The sequence below is a fragment of the Magnolia sinica genome, chromosome 2 (genome assembly GCF_029962835.1).
Source record: "Magnolia sinica isolate HGM2019 chromosome 2, MsV1, whole genome shotgun sequence".
Lineage (NCBI taxonomy): Eukaryota > Viridiplantae > Streptophyta > Magnoliopsida > Magnoliales > Magnoliaceae > Magnolia > Magnolia sinica.
Genome location: NC_080574.1, coordinates 117,733,630 through 117,750,496, shown reverse-complemented (window position 1 = coordinate 117,750,496; position 16,867 = coordinate 117,733,630). Strand labels below are relative to the sequence as shown.

At 38.3% G+C, this 16,867-nt stretch overlaps 1 protein-coding gene across 3 annotated transcripts in view; it reads left to right on the top strand.

The window, feature by feature from the left end:
- LOC131237458 (ABC transporter D family member 1) overlaps positions 1-16,867 on the top strand; it is a 54,549-nt gene that overhangs the window by 29,779 nt on the left and 7,903 nt on the right. For all 3 annotated transcript variants that reach the window (XM_058235230.1, XM_058235228.1, XM_058235229.1), the window contains 9 exons: positions 58-362; positions 472-583; positions 676-834; positions 12,081-12,180; positions 12,261-12,369; positions 14,599-14,689; positions 15,023-15,147; positions 15,839-15,988; positions 16,080-16,152. In XM_058235230.1, coding sequence (XP_058091213.1) covers positions 58-362; positions 472-583; positions 676-834; positions 12,081-12,180; positions 12,261-12,369; positions 14,599-14,689; positions 15,023-15,147; positions 15,839-15,988; positions 16,080-16,152 — 1,224 coding nt within the window. The remainder of the gene's footprint in view (positions 1-57; positions 363-471; positions 584-675; positions 835-12,080; positions 12,181-12,260; positions 12,370-14,598; positions 14,690-15,022; positions 15,148-15,838; positions 15,989-16,079; positions 16,153-16,867) is intronic.

The window sequence follows — 16,867 nt, the reverse complement described above, 5'->3', positions numbered from 1 at the left end:
TGCTAGCCTCAGCATTTTCTACAGCTTAAATTGTATTGATATTCATCTTACTGACAGGTTGATCTGGAGTATTTATTGGAACGTTATCCACTCGAGAAGGAAATAAACTGGGGTGATGAACTCTCTCTTGGAGAGCAACAAAGACTGGGGATGGCCAGATTGTTCTATCATAAGCCTAAGTTTGCGATTCTTGACGAGTGTACGAGTGCTGTCACAACCGATATGGAGGAGCGTTTCTGTGCTAAAGTTAGTGCAATGGGGACTTCTTGTATTACAATATCACATCGTCCCGCACTTGTTGCATTTCACGACGTGGTTTTGTCCTTGGATGGGGAAGGAGGGTGGAGTGTTGACTACAAGAGGTTGTATTTATATGCTGGTTCAGATTATGTTCTTTGTTTTATTTTCATGAATCACTTATTACTATTATTATTATTTTGGATTGATAATTCTACTTTCATGAAATTTTAGGGAGGATTCTCCAGTACTTTCTGAGGCTGGGTCCAATCTGTTGAGATCACCGGAAACGGATCGCCAAAGTGATGCTATGTCTGTGCAAAGAGCTTTTGCTCGCAGCAGAAAGGTCTCAGGATTCACATTTCTCTTTCCATCATTTGTTTGTTGGAGTTTAGACAGTCACCCATTGTTTGAGTCTTTGATGGCCTTTTCTTGCAGGACAATTCTTTCTCCAAATCAAATGTAAATTCATATGTCACAGAGGTAATAGCAAGGTCTCCCACCATGGATCATAAGGTTCAATTGCCCGTTGTTCCCCAATTACAGATGGCTCCAAGGTTGTTGCCATTAAGAGTAGCTGCTATGTTCAAAATACTGGTAAGTATTTCGTAGTTGGGGGAACCTTTTTCTTAATCATTCTTGCTTTTATTCATTTGTAAATTGGACAGCAGAGTTAGTATTCAAGTATTTTCAGATTTGCTGAAAATTAGTTGTTTTGGCAGCTCCTTTTTTTTGGCAAGTAGGCAGCTTAGTTTTATTTTTTGTGGGAAAGAGTGGATCGTAAAATTTGCAAAAACATTTACTAAATCAAACAATGACCAAACTGAACCTTCTATGTGAAGACATTCAATTCGTTTGGATGCATATTTTAGGACAATTTCCATGTGAGAGGGATTGAAGTTACTTGCTTCCCTGATCAGAATCTAATGATTTTCATTGAAGAGCTGTCAATTATCTTTGTTTTAAAACTTGACATTTGAGCTTGTGAAACCTTCATCTCCCTAGTGTCCTGAGCTCACAGTCACCCAAGTTAATTTGCACTCAAGTAGGAATGCTTAGGAAGTCTTGTACTTTAAGCTCTGTGCTGATGTGCTGTGTGATCCTGCAGAAATGCACCGAGGTCCTGAAATAGTGTGGCAGGGGATTTAGCAAAGGGATCCTCCATGGTCAGTGCATTGTGAACAAAAGAATCAGTAAGTTGTGTGCATCTGTGTGATAAGAGTAAACATGTTTTGAGGGATGTTTGGAGTAAACATGGTTAGGGGTTTGATTGAAAGAGTGAGCGTGTGCGCGTTCGTGTGACAAGAGTAGACATTTATTAGTTAGCTCTTTACAATACGTCCTTGACCCAATAGTAAGGCAGGGTAAACATGAAGCTAGAACTATGGAGGGATACTTTGGAATCTATTATACATGTCCTCCATAGTAAGTGCGTGCGCGTCTGTGTGGTAAGGAGTGCGTGCGCATCTTTATGTTTAAGGTTTTAGTTAACAATGTAGTGATGCTTCGGAATCTAAAGATTTTAAAATTAGCAGGACAGATAAATGAAATGCAATTTTAGTAACAATAGGAGTGGAGACTAGTTACGATCATGGTTTTGAATATCAGTATTGGCATATATATTGGCCTAACCAAAAAATGATATAGCACGTTGTCTCATATTGAAAAAAATGAGATATCTATCGTTTTTATTTTTTTTTAATGACGACAGGGTGTCACCGCCCATTTTGAAGGCTAGACTATTCCTTGCGGATGCACACAATCACTTGCAAACATGTGCATCGGGTAAAGGACGGGGAGGGAAATTGAAACTGCGTCTGTGGGGAGCAAACCCACAATGCTAGTCGTTCGCCCAAACCCCGGGCACGTAAAAAAAGAGATATCCATGAATCTTTTTTTTTTTTTTTTTTGGTTTTGACCATATATGTTATGGTGTATAGGATAGTTTATTTGGTAAGAATGTTGTATGTTGGGTTGACATTGACCTAAGTTGTGATGTTGATTTTTTTGGATAGAAATTATTGATATATGTCATAAATTGATATCATATCTTGCTAATACGATTTTCTGTCAACTATTAGACTATGAAATGATTCAAATCATAATAGTAAAAGTGTAAAACACATATAAGTATGGGTTTGGCGTTGTCATAAAACACACACAAATATGTAATTGATATATTTACTATTTAGTAATAGTTTTGAAGATAAAGTCCAAGTGTTTTACGTGGTTAGTACAAAAGGATTATCGAGCCTGCTCAGCATCGTCATTATCATCTATATTGCTGTATGGTCCATATCCATTTTGACAATATCGCGAAGGGTAGCCGAATATGTAGCCATGTCTCATGACCAACTGGTGGCTGTGTTGGTAGTTGTTATGAATAATCCCCGTATCGACTGTTTGGGTATATGGTGCCATCCTTTTTGGCCATGAACACTATCTTTTTGGCCATGAACACTATAGGATATAATAGGTAAGTAGGCATACACATAGAATCCATGACATCTTGGTAGACGTCATCATTATCATCATAATAGGCTTGTGTCCTTTAACCACTGCCACTCCTGCCATCACCATAATTTGCTCAAGTCAGATTGGGTGCCTCAGAATCATCTCCATAGCTAGTAGTTACGCTCTTTCTGCAGTCTCGACTAGAGTGGCTTGGGCTGGGCGTTGTGTTGTGGATAAAGATAGGTGCTAATCACTACTGTCTTAGTCTAACTGGTACCACCAATAGGTACATGTCCTCCAGTATTATTTCCATGATCATCACCATCTCCGCCAGTACCACCTCTTTCACTGCCACTGCTGCTATACATATCAGTCTTAATTGGACCGTTATTATGTTTACGTCGTTCATCAACATCTTCAATAATTGGCTCTAGACGACCTAGAGTTTGGGTTATTTTCATATGAGATTCATGAATTCAAGCTTCTTTTGACTGCATCTTTTTTTGGCTCGGGAATTCAAGCTCCTTACTTTCAACTGCATCTTTTTTTTTTTTACTCCTTTTTTTCCAAGCTATGGATGATGGGGGTTGTCTTTAACAAAAATATAATCCGAATTTATTGGAAAATACTGCGATTGGGTATCAACTTACCCACTTGATTTCTTCATTTTTAAAACCGCAACCTCACGTTGTAGTGAATTAATACATTTCTCTCCACTTTTATCTGCTTTAAACCATTCCATTACTTCGTATGGGTGCGTGAGAAAGTGCTCCTATTTCTTTCACAAATGGGGTTTGATGCTGTCTGATTCAAAATTAAGATTAAAATATTTTGTAGATTAGGTGCACTTTCTCCATAATTAACCCACCTTTATTTGTTTTAATCGATTCTGTTGCTTCGTATGGATGCTGGAGAAGTGCTCCAATTTCTTTCACAACTGGCGGATGTTGTCTGACTCGAAATTCTAATTACAATATTCCGCAAATTAGGTGCAGTTCTCCACAATTGATCCACCATTGAGTCGCATACTTAACAAATTAATTTATCAATTTATTAAATTGGTAAAGACATGTTTGTTCTAAATTTTACGCATTGTTCATCCTAAATCTTACAAACTATTTGTTATATCTGAATTGGTTTTCTATGTAGTAGTTTGTACACGTGGATCTCCAAAACTAGCCATCGTTAGTGCATACGCCTCCACCTATAAAAGATAAATTAATATACTACAAGTCTACATATGTGACGTATCATGCATTTCAAAATAGAAAACCTAATTTTATAATGGTTAACTTTATTAATGGCATCAACTTGCCGATTAATTTCTGGCTCCAACTTATTTGTAGCAAATTTCAATACCAATAGTAACTTTATTATCCCTTTCATTTGTAGACATGTATCGAAATGGAGGGTTTAAGAAGTAGCCTACAATAATTAAAGGAGAGAACATATCAATATTCACATAATATGTCTAACAAAAGAAACTCATAAGTCATAACTATAATTATGGAATAAGAAATAGCTAAATAACTATAATTGGCTTTACTTGGTGCATGGGGATCATGGTGAAGTTGTTCATTCCAATGCTTATCCATCAACTTCAGTAATCCTTGTAATATTGACAATCACATCGAATGGATAACTTTGCTCTATACATAATGTCATAAAGAAAGTCTATCGTTGACCTATTATCACTTTTCACAAGTTGAAGAACCTTAATAAAATGTTTCATTACTTTCATTATTTGTAGGAATCTTTTTCTGTACTTGTCTCTTATAATTGCACACATTTCCATGAGCATCCACTAGTCTTCTTTTTATACTTAGAACTTAACTATTGCCGAGATGCAATCATCTCACTAAGTGCCCCTGATGAGGACATTCGTGCACCATACCAGAGAAGGGCTCAGCCAATCTCCTAATGGCTAGATGACCATTACATGGGGCCCACTTGGCCCAATTCATATTCTTAGCCACGTTGAAGATTCCACGTGCATATTTCGGCATCTTTAAGGACCCCACACTAGGAAGATACACGTAGGCTGCATATAGGAGCTTGATGGACACATTGGACTGTTGGATCGAGTGGACACGATAATTGGACTGTTGGATCATCATCATCAGACATCTTGATTGTAGACCTCCATGGGCCATGAAATAGTTTAGTTGTTTAGTTTGTTTTTGTGTTTCATTATTTTTGGTATATCTCATATTTGTGTTGAGATCAGGGAGTTAGGAACAACTTTTAAATCATTAAGCGCCTTTATGTTGAGAATTTTATTTGAGAGTGCCTTTTTGTAAAAAGGTATTTTCTAAGACTATAAAGGGTTAGACGCCTCCATCCTAGCCATTATACATGTTATGAATGAAATATATTTCGCTTGTTTTGCTTTGAGAATGAGCGAAATTTTATCTTATGATTGGATTGGTGGTGCGAAACCACATGAATCTTTTTTACTTTTCTCTTCCCTTAACAAGGTATCATCTTCTCTTATCATCCTCTTTTCTTCCTTTTTCATCTCTTCCTTCCTTTACTTCTTTATTACCATCCAATACCTAAATCGACCCATCCCAAGCTCAAACCGACCACAACCGGCCATCATTTGCTGTCCATACAGATGTACAGACGCACGTTCGTACGGCCGTCCGTATGGGCAACCTTTTACAGTAGCCCCCTTGTTTTGTCACGAATGCTCTTCCCTTCCCTTAGCTTCCCTCTTCAAACCCTGAAACTAATTTCATGAAACCCAAATCCAAAATTCTCAAATTCCTAAAATCTAAAAATCCCTTAACCAAATAATGAATCCCTAATTCCCATAACCTGAAACCCATTCTTAATTCTAGAAACCCTAAATCCTAAATCCCTTAAACCCAAAATCCGATATCATGTATATTTTACATGTTTAGAAACCCAACACACATGAATGCACATTTGTGGTCCACATGAACCCATCTCTAACTATAAGGCATTTCACTTTTCTATTTTGTACTAAGGATATGGCCTTTAGATGTGATCATTGTTCAGAATATCCTCGATATTATCAAAATATCTCTGATATTATCCGTATATCCAGCTTGGTGATACCGATAATATTACTAACGATACCAATAACACTAGTAATATCAAAAATTTCGGGCATTGATGATATATTGCTAAGTATCGCCATTGCATTGGCAATTTTTTCAACTATGTAAATTCTAGGTGTCTCTTGTATCACCAATGTATCGATATCGCCCATGTATCACCAATATTTTTTACTGTGAAAATTCTAGGTGTTGCTTGTATTGCTAGTTTATCTCTAATATTTTGATAATATTTGCCAATGTACCGATATCTCCAAAATTTTTTTTTATTAAAAAAACTTCATTTCAATTTTTTTTTTATTGGTGCATGGTTGTATGATGAAATACATGTTTGTATGCGTGTATATGCATGGATGAATGGATGGATGGATGCATGGGTGGAAGGATGGTTGGATGGTTGGTTGGATGGATGTATGTGTGTGTGTGCAGGCGCACGCATGCATGGATTGATGGATCGTGCATATGTGTTTGTATGTATGTATGTGCATGCATAGATCGATGGTTGGATGGATCCACCATGCTTCCCCAAGTTTCCCCAATGTTTCCTTGAGCCAAAGGTACATGCTTTTAGGTCGCATTAAAGGGAAACTTATTATTTGATTAAATTTGCAAATATGTGTTTTTTTCACTATTATTTTATTCTTAAATATGCAAATATGTGTACTTTAGCATCTATCATCACATGTAGAAAAGAATGATAGGATGCTTGGGCGTAGTGTTAGGACTTGGAGGAGGCTAAGATGATAGATGCTCTTGTGGAAGAGGCTTGGGGAATAGAGGAGAAGCTTGGAAACAATCTCGAATTTGGAAGTGTGGCTAGGGGGATCTTGAGGGATATGATTAAGATCTTAAGAGGCGACGAGAATCAGATGGTGGCGAATCATCGCCATCCATGTGTGAGGACGAGACACCATCCATCATCACATACAACAGGAGGTTGGGGGGACAAGACATCTATCATCATATACATAATAGGATGATTGGAAGCTTGGGCGTAGTGTTAGGACTCAGAGGGGGCTAAGATGACAGATGCTCCTTTGGAAGAGGTTCGGGGAATTGAGGAGAAGTTGGAAACGGTCTTGAATTTGGAAGTGTGGCTAGTAGGTTTCTTTTTTTTTTTTTTTGTTTGTGTTAACAAAGGAGCATAGTGTTAGGACTAAGAGAGAGATGATTAAGGGGTGGGTGGGGTTGATCTTGAGGGATATGATTAAGATCCTAATAAGCTGTGAGAATCAGATGGGGGCGAATCAAAGCCATCCTGTGAGGATGAGACAACATCCATCATCGCATACAACAAAGGATGGCAGGAGGCTTGGGCATAGTGTTAGGACTCGGAGGGGGATAAGATGACAAATGCTTCTCTGGAAGAGGTTTGGAGAATAGAGGAGAAGTTGGTAGTAGGCTTGGATTTGGAAGTGTGGTTGGTGTTAACACGTGTAAGGGAGTAGAGGGGCATTCGGCGTCGGAGAGTTCGCCACGTAAGGGGGGTGAGGACAAGACAACATCTATCATCACATACAACAAAGGATGGTAGGATGCTTGGGTGTAGTGTTAGGACTCGGAGGGGGCTAAGATGACAAATGCTTCTCTGGATGAGGTTTGGAGAATAAAGGAGAAGTTGGTAGTAGGCTCGGCTTTGGAAGTGTGGTTGGTGTTAACACGTGTAAGGGAGTAGAGGGGCATCTGGCGTTGGAGAGCTCGCCACGTAAGGGGGGTGAGGACGAGACACCATTTATCATCACATACAACAAAGGATGGTAGGATGCTTTGGCGTAGTGTTAAGACTCAGAGTGGGCTAAGATGATAGATGCTCCTCTGGAAGAGGTTTGAAAGTGTAGCTGGAGTTTTATTTTATTTTATTTTTTTATTATTATTATTATTATTTTTGGGGGGTGAAATTCTTGTTTCTTGAAATGGTACGTAAAGGTGTGGGTGTGGTTGATCTCGAGGGATATGATCAAGATCCTAAGAGGCGGCAATAATAAGATGGGGACGAATCAGATCCATCCACGTGTGAGGACGAGACAACATCCATCGTCGCATACAACAAAAGATGGGCCAGAGTCTTGGGCATAGTGTTAGGACTTGAAGGGGCCTAAGATGATAGATACTCCTCTGGAAGATGTTCGGGGAATAGAAGAGAAGGTTGGAAGCTGACTTAGATTTGGAAGTGTGGTTAGTGTTGACACGTGTAAGGGAGTAGAGGGGCATCTGGCATCAGAGAGCTCGCCATGTAAGGGGGAGAGTAATGATGAGAGAGGGTCTCATCAAGATAACTTTTGGTACAGTTGATAGATATGGCAGAAATTTGAAATGCTTCTTCCCTCCTAGTAGAGATTGTTGCCCAATAGAGGCAGAAGTGAAGGATAGTTGGCAGGGGTAGGAAACAAAGATTATTTAGGTGAGGGCCATATTTTATCTGACTGATAGGTATTCTCTGAAAGAAAGCACTAGAGGGAGGGCTAAGAAAGAGATGGAGGTGTTTTTGCCAGCAGAGGAGGTCACTTATGTTTGTCAACTTGATGATGCTCTCAATGCTACACCCTTGTAGGTTGCTAGGGAGTTGTTGTGTTATAAGTGGAGAGGCAACAAAACTACTTCAAGCTGCGAAGGTTCTTCGACGATTTAATAATGCCCAATGTTGCTCGGAGAAGAGTTGGAATGGTATAGGGATTCGCTTGAATGCATGGGGAAGTCGATGGGGTTGTCATTTGTTGTAGTCAATGTTTGAATATCGGTATAGCTACAAGTTTCATTGGACGGGGATATAGAAACAATATCGATATCGCCTATAATATCACTGATAACCGAAAATGCGAGGTAACATTGGGGAAAGCGGTGAAATTTCTTAGTGAAACTTTGGGAGATCCTAAAATACACATTTACATATTCAGGAATAAAAAATTGCAAAAAGAATGCATAGATAATGAGTTTCAATTTAATGAGGGCCTAAAAGCATGTGTTGTAGTAAGAAATCAGTCCAACAATCCCATCCATTGCATCTATCCATCCAACCTTCCATCCAAATATCCATCAATATTTCATTTCAGAATATCGACAACACGTGATATTTCGTTGAGAAATTATTGACTAATAGAAAGGAAATGAAAGATTGTGGTGTCGATATTGCCCATGTTGCGAAAATGGTGATATCGTGATATTATTGATATTGTCGGCAACAAATTATACACTGCATACAACCATGTGCCTATAAAAAAAATTGAAATGATTTTTATTTTTATTTTTATTTTTATTTTATTTTATTTTATTTATAAAATAAGTCTTTTTTGACAATATCGATACATTAACAATATTATTGAAATATCACCAATACATTGGCATTACAAGCAACAATTGGAATTTACACAGTCGAAAATATTGGCGATATTGATACATTGGCGATACAAGTGATGCCTGGAGTTTACACAGTTAAAAATATCGGTGATACAGTGGTGATATTTATAAATTGGCGATACTCAAAAATACATCATTGATATGTGGAATTTCTGATATTATCGGTGTTGTTGGTATCACTATGAGTGTTATCGGTATCACCGAGCTGGAGATATAGATAATATCATGGATATTTCGATAATATCAGGGATACTTCGAACAATGGGTGCAAGTGACGAAGATGCCTATACTTTCATCCAGTTCCTTGAGGAAAGTGGGAATCAGAAGCAAAAGGAAGCATAAATGTAGAGGCCTAAGACGACCCCAAAGGAATGGAGAGAATTGCTGAACTTGGAATGTTCAATAAATTACAACTCATGCAATAAAATTAGCGTTGGGAAAATTGGGAAAGGGGCTTGAACAATTTCTTAATAAAGATACTCAGTTGGATCCATTTTTTAGAGTATCTCCAATATTATGATAATATCCCCGATATTATCTGTATTTCCAGCTTGGTGATACTGATAACAGTAGTAGTATCAGAAGTTCCAGGTGCCGGAGATATATCACTAAGTATCACTGATTTATTGATTTCACCAATACTTTTGACTGTGTATGTTCTAGATGTCGCTTGTATTGCCAATGTATTGTCAATATTTTGGACCGTGTAAATTCCAGGTTTGCTTGTATCGCTAGTGTATCGGCAATAGTTCAACAATATCGCCAATGTATTGACAATATATCGATATTGCCAAAATTGTTTATTAACAAATTTCCATTAAATTTTATTTATTTATTTTTATTTATTTTTATTTTTAATGGGTGCATGGTTGTATGATGGAGTGCATGTATTAGAAATGAGATTGGTTTCATGCGAAGTAGGTTTACAATTGAAGTTATTTTCCTAATTAGACAATTGATGGAGAACTTAGTCTTGGCTTTGCTTGGGTAATGGTTATGATGCTTTTTCACTGAAGAGGGAAGTTTGTGAAGAAGGATTGTTGCTTGTAAATATGGGGTGTTTGAGAGGGGCTAGGAAGTGAAAGAGTCTTCATTATATTGTGCTTCTAATGTGTGGAAAGCGATTTTGGCAGCCAGGCATCTTTTCATTTGGGGCATTTCCTTCTCCTTAGGAGCCGAGGATCGTATTTGTTTTTGGATAGATGTTTGGTGTAGTGATCGCCCTCTCCAAGAAGATTTCCCTTCCCTGGCTAGTGTTTCTTTGGATAGATGCGTTTCGGTAGCAGGTTACTCCATGGTGGGGAGGAACGTGGTGTGGACTCCTCAGTGCCATTGCAACCTTTCTGATGGGGAGATGGCGGAGCTTGTGGAGTTGTTGTCTTAGCTAAAGGATATGACTCCTTTGGTGCAATATGATGATTCTGTGCTTTGGAACACCCACCCTTTGGGCTGTTTCTTAGTTCGATTATTCTTCGAGTTTATATCCAACCCCTCTCAACACCGCCTTTTCCCTTCCGACTTATGGTCTTATGGTGCTCTTCCTCGGGTGGCGGCGTTCATTTGGCTTGTGTGAAGGAAGAAAGTGCTTACGATAGATAATATACAAAGACAATCTTTGGTCCTTCCTAATATCTGCTTGATGTGTATAGCGGATGCTGAATCGTTAGACCACTTGTTCATTCATCGTGCGTTAGCCCACTCAATTTTGGATCACTTCTTTCAATCCCTCCACTTGGATTGGGTTATGCCGAAGGCGTTGCTGGATTTTTTATGGGCTTGGCACAGGGGAGGAGTGAGAAAATCAGGGAAGGCAATTTGGAGTTGCTTTTACTTGCAATTTGGTGGTCGATTTGTGGAGAGCAAATAGGCGTTGTTTCTATAGGAGTCATTCTCAGTGGTGAGGTGACAAGGGAGATTACTTTTAATTTAAGGAGTTGGGCTTTCTATGTCACGGTGATTAACCCGGCTAATCTCTCACTTTCTATGTCACGATTTGCTTTTACTTGCTTTCTTCGGGTGTCTCTCCTCTTTTTTAAGTTGTAGAGTTCAGTTTGTTTTAGCCTCGCATGTAAACTTCTTGCGGTACAATGTGCAAAAGACCATTACTCTCTCTCTCTCTCTCTCTCTCTCTCTCTCTATATATATATATATATATATATATATATATATATATATAGAGGAATGCTCACCTGCGCAGCTTCTTACGTGAGCACCCGTGCGCACCTTTGCACATGTGTCATGGATACAGAATCTGAACGGTCCACATGATGTGGCACCCATGAAACCTCATAAGCCCAACTTTCAGCCTGATACAAAAATCTGGTGGGCCATGGAAAAAGGAAACAGTTTCCTTCATTGATTTGCATTTCTCTTTACTATGGACCACTAGAGTTTTGGATCAGGCTGAAAATTGGGCCCATAGAGTTTCAAGGGGTGCCGCATCATGTGGACTGTTCAGATTCTGTTCCCATGACACGTGTGCAAAGGTGTGCATGGATGCTCACGTAAGAAGGTGCGTAGGTGAGCATTCCTCTATATATATAGGTAGAGGAGGAAGGTTCCCCACAGTCTTTATCGACTTAGAGAATGAACCCAATGACCATTTAAAATATACATCCGAGGCCAGTGTGTTCTCTCCATTTCTAGCTTAATTATCTGCTCATCCGCACTGGCCATTTTTATCCATCATACATTGCCATGGATGCAATGTGGTTCAATTTCTGCCTCTGTTCAGGCAGAATCATTTTTTTTCTTTGAGGGTCTAATTTCTTGTGCATGCATATCACTTTTTTCCTCTGTTAATTGTTTGCTTGTTTTCTTCTTGTTCTTTATACTACGGCCTTCCTTCTTTGAACACCTACTGATTATATCCGAAACGATTTGGTGTAAATATATTAAGCGTTATAGATTCTTCATCGTTTTTAGCTTTACCTTTTCACTGTTTTTTTCTAGGTGCCCACACTGCTCGATAAACAAGGTGCACAATTGTTTGCAGTAGCTTTACTTGTCGTGTCTAGGACGTGGATCTCAGATCGCATTGCTTCTTTGAATGGTAAGCTTAGATTTTTTGTGTTATATTGGCTATAAGATCAAGCGATCCTCTTATTGAGATTCAATTGTATGAATTTTCAGGGACCAGTGTAAAATATGTTTTGGAGCAGGATAAGGCATCCTTTATTCGATTAACATTCATTAGTGTACTTCAAAGTGCTGCATCTTCTATTGTTGCACCTTCACTAAGGTAACTCAATAAATATTTAGAAGTTTCATCTGAGTGGAGGCATGAAGATTGAAGAATGTTCAGATTCTAATATTCATTTGAAGAGGTTCTTCGAATTGAACAGAAAAAGCTCTATTGTTGAGTTGGATCAACGGAACTATGTACTTCATGCAGTTTATTTATGCTCTTTGCCGTCACATTTTCCAGTCTCATATTTCACTATGATTTGGTTGTGTGCTGTTTTCTTGCAAGTGTGCATGTATAGGAAGGAGGCAATATTGTCAGCGCGGTGCAACATTTATATCTAGGTCTTAGATATTGATGATAACTGGGATAGCTTCTTGTTGCTCATTGGTTCCAACCCATGGGTCAGTGGTGGACAGAGTCTGTTTCAACACACTGATTTCATGGGTATGAGTGCCCATGTGGTGTGTGTAAAACGAAAAAAAGGAAAGGAAAAAAAATACTTCTTGTTGCTCATGTTGGGCAGTGACTTATAATTTTGAAAAGGTTTAACCAAGAGCAACGCTGAAATAAGATTGTAGAATTAGATGAAGAACTTGCCAAATGCCGTCATTCTGTTACCATTGGTAGCTGACATCAGGAACTCACAAGAAACCAAAGCATTGATTGTCCTTTTTAATTTTTATGACTTGCAATCCTAACAAGCTGAGAAATAAGAAGATAAAAATAGACAAAAACTGAAAGAAAGAGGAGGTGCCACTATTGGAGTTGTTGACTGGTGTTTGAAAAATGTTTACAGGTGCATCTACACTTAGCATTCATATTTCTTCATTGATAATTTTAGTTTTTGTAACATGAGTTGTGGTCTATCAGTCAAGGCTCCTTTGGGAGTGAGTGTATGATATACATTGGCAATTACCATGGAAAATTGGAATCCATGTGAATGTGTTTGGCAGCCTATATTTGGAATGCATTGGTGGATAGAGTGAGAGAGAAGACTGTGACTTGCGAATCGGTGGTAATTGGAATTTGTGTGAAATGGAACCACATGGTTTTGCCATGATCCCAAAAAAGTAGTTTTTGGTGTATTTGATGTAAATTGGATTCCAATTAACATCAAAGAGACTCTCCCAAGTGCACCAATTACCACTGATTACACGCTTCCAAACGACCCTTGATAAACTCAGCCTCTTGTTGCTTTTAAATTCTTATAGAACAGCTGCTTTGCTGTATCTGAATCTGACAATGCTATTCTGGTATTTCTACTTCAAATTTTTTACTTTGTTATGGGAGTTAATTTTAGAATGACTGTTGTCTGTTTCATTTTTCTGTGTTCGTTTATACATAACTCGTTCTTCATATACCTATCTGTGATCAGTTTGAATGACAAGGTACCTTTTTGACTCAAACACTGATGTTTCCTTTGGTTTCAGACACAGGGACCCAAAAAAGCCCAACATGCTGTCACATCCATACAGTCATAGGATAAAACATATTATTATTTATATAAATATTGTTAATGAAAACGTGATTATGGAAAAACTTATTGCCATCATCAAAGCTTTTCCAAGCTATTTGTGTCAACATGAAAAAAAAATGGATAACTAAAATACATTAATATCATACAAATATGATAAAAATCATATTAAAATTCTATAAAAAAACATACAATGATTCTGTAAACAGCTCTCTCAAATGTGTTGGACACGTGTCCAACATGGCAAACTTTTAATTGTGAAGGGTAGACTGTCCTTATCATATTACATGTGAGAAACATGGACTCTTCCACTAGTCTTATTCTGTCCTAACTTTAGTTTCACAAAGCCTGATGAAAAGAGGGAGTAGATTGGGTTTTGGATGGGGAAGCAAAAATATCAAAATGTTAGCAAACATAAAACCAAGAGTTTGCAGAGCACTACTTGGAACTGAGAGTTCAAATGTGTGAGTGACATGACATCTTTGTGGGATAATACTATAACTATGTCAGAGTTCTTTGCTACATGGCTTCTTCTTCTTCTTCTTCTTCTTCTTCTTCTTTTTTTGTTTTTTTTTTTTTTTTTTCCAGCTTGATTCTTGTTTCTTGTTGTTTTTAGGTTGAGCTCTCCAAATTTTAGTATTTGGTTATTGTAAACATTCTTGTGGCGAACCTTTGAAAAAAGGGACATTCCTGTGGTGATCACTGTTTTTCTTGTTTACTTGTGTATGGGAACATCATGTCTCCATTGGAAAAGAGTTATTATTCTTTCCTGTGATGTGGAGTTAAAACTGCTTTTCTCCTCTTTGCAGACACTTAACAGCCAAGTTGGCCCTTGGGTGGCGAATTCGCTTGACCCAACATCTTCTGAAGAACTTTTTGAGAAAGAATGCTTTCTACAAGGTACTCTAAAATTGACTTTTGTTGATGTGTAACATGTGTGCATGTGCTGCTTCCATACATGCACTCTTCCTTCTTTAATTCAGACAATGAAGTGATGATTTGCTTTTTAGGTTTCAAAATGACTAGTAGTTGGGCCTTTCTAACTTTTTTTTTTCCTCCTTCATTTTTCCCCCTTTTCCCAGTTCTTAGAATGACTAAATAACATGGAGTTATTTTCACTGACACTTTTGACCAGACGATATCATCTCTCCATTTTGAAACCTAATTGATTTCTGTAAAGTTGTTGGTGCAGTCATTGCTGATCCAAATACATCTCAAAATGCTTCTTTTCAGGTATTCCACATGTCAGGTAAAAATATTGATGCAGATCAGAGAATAACGCATGATGTGGAAAAACTGACAACTGACCTGTCAGGACTTGTCACTGGGATGGTTAAGCCTTCAGTCGACATTCTCTGGTAAGCCTTAAGCCTATACCTGTGGAGTTGTACTCCTGCAGAACTATCATAGCATTCTGATAGATCATATGTATGGTGTCTTGGTGCGTCTAGTGGATACAGCTGGGGGCCATGTTTCAGTGGTTCAGACCATCAATCTGTTGAGCCACAACATGGATGAGAGGTGCTCAAAAAATCTTCTAGAATGGAAGATCCTATCTATCAATATTTTGGGTGCTTTTTTTCTGTAGTTGTTGCATTCTTTTCCTACTACGTACTTGTATAAACTCAAAGACGGTTCAGGAGCTTCTAGTCTAGGATATTTTGGGGTCTGTCACGGACTTCATTTGCCTCCGAAAAGATCAAGTGCCTGTGTCAATGTGGGAACCTGTCTGGGTACAAACAAGTCAGTGCGATTGACAATATCCCATCATTATTCCTTTGTCACTCAAAAATACAATTTCAAAAGGGTGAATTGAAGCTTACATTTGACTTAATCCTGTTAGCCAGTGTCAAGCAACCTATTCTCTTGGGAGCACTTTAGTGTCAGGCCATCAGATCAAAGATCTAGCTCACCAAGCCATTGCCCAGTTGAATATTCTTGGATTTGGTTGATACAAGTCCTTGGTATTAGACATGACATATGGTACTTTTCACTTGTTCTCTTCCAGCTTTTTTTATGTTCATTTTATGCATTGTTGAAAAACTGTAGGTTCACATGGAGAATGAAGCTGTTAACTGGCCAAAGAGGAGTTGCTATATTGTATGCTTACATGTTACTAGGATTGGGTTTTCTGAGGAGTGTTACCCCCGAATTTGGTAACCTTGCAAGTAGAGAACAACAACTTGAGGGAACCTTCAGGTTAGTATGCATCCTCTTGGTTTTTGCATCTACTTACTGAATATATCTTTTACAGTCTTAAGTAATCTCTCTCTATAATGCATTCAAATAGGTTCATGCACGCAAGACTCCGCACTCATGCTGAATCTGTTGCTTTCTTTGGTGGTGGTGCTCGAGAAAAAGCTGTAAGCTTCTTCATATGCCTTTTCTCATCCATTCCATATTGATATGTAGATGCTATGTGGTGTTACTTTGTTACTGATTATGTGTCTTTATTAAGCACTGTGCAGTTTGTATAACAAGGAAATTAGACCATTCTCCATATGATCATTATTTTAGTACTCAATTCAAATCAACATCTTTTGTTGAGTAGATACTGTCTGCCTCACAATTTCATTTGCTGATGCTCTCTCTTTCCGAATGTCTGGTTTGCAAACTTCACTTCACGCTTACAAATAGCATAAATGGTTGTATGTTTATTAAAACCAATTATCCAGTCAAGGAATGACCCAGGTGCAGGAGATCCCAACTTGGGACAAGTGTCTGTAGTGTTATTCCTATCTGTCTTGTCAACATGTATGTAGTGCTGATTCTCATGAGATGCCTACTCGCCCACATGGTAAACAAATCAATGTGGCTGCCTACCATATCTATTTATATGTGATCAAGTACCAGAAAATTTATCTGAGCAGTGAGTGCTACAGAAGTTTGTGGCACTTGTTTGTGATCTAGGCCAGGTGGTTCCAAGGTGAACATACTCAGGGAAAAAAGTCAGGCTGGTCAATTCATTAGATGGCCCACTTTTGTACCAGAAAAATTGAACATTAGGAAAAATATGACGAATGGACTATATTCAATGGACACCTGTAAGTCCCCCAGGCGAGTTGACCTGCCTAACTA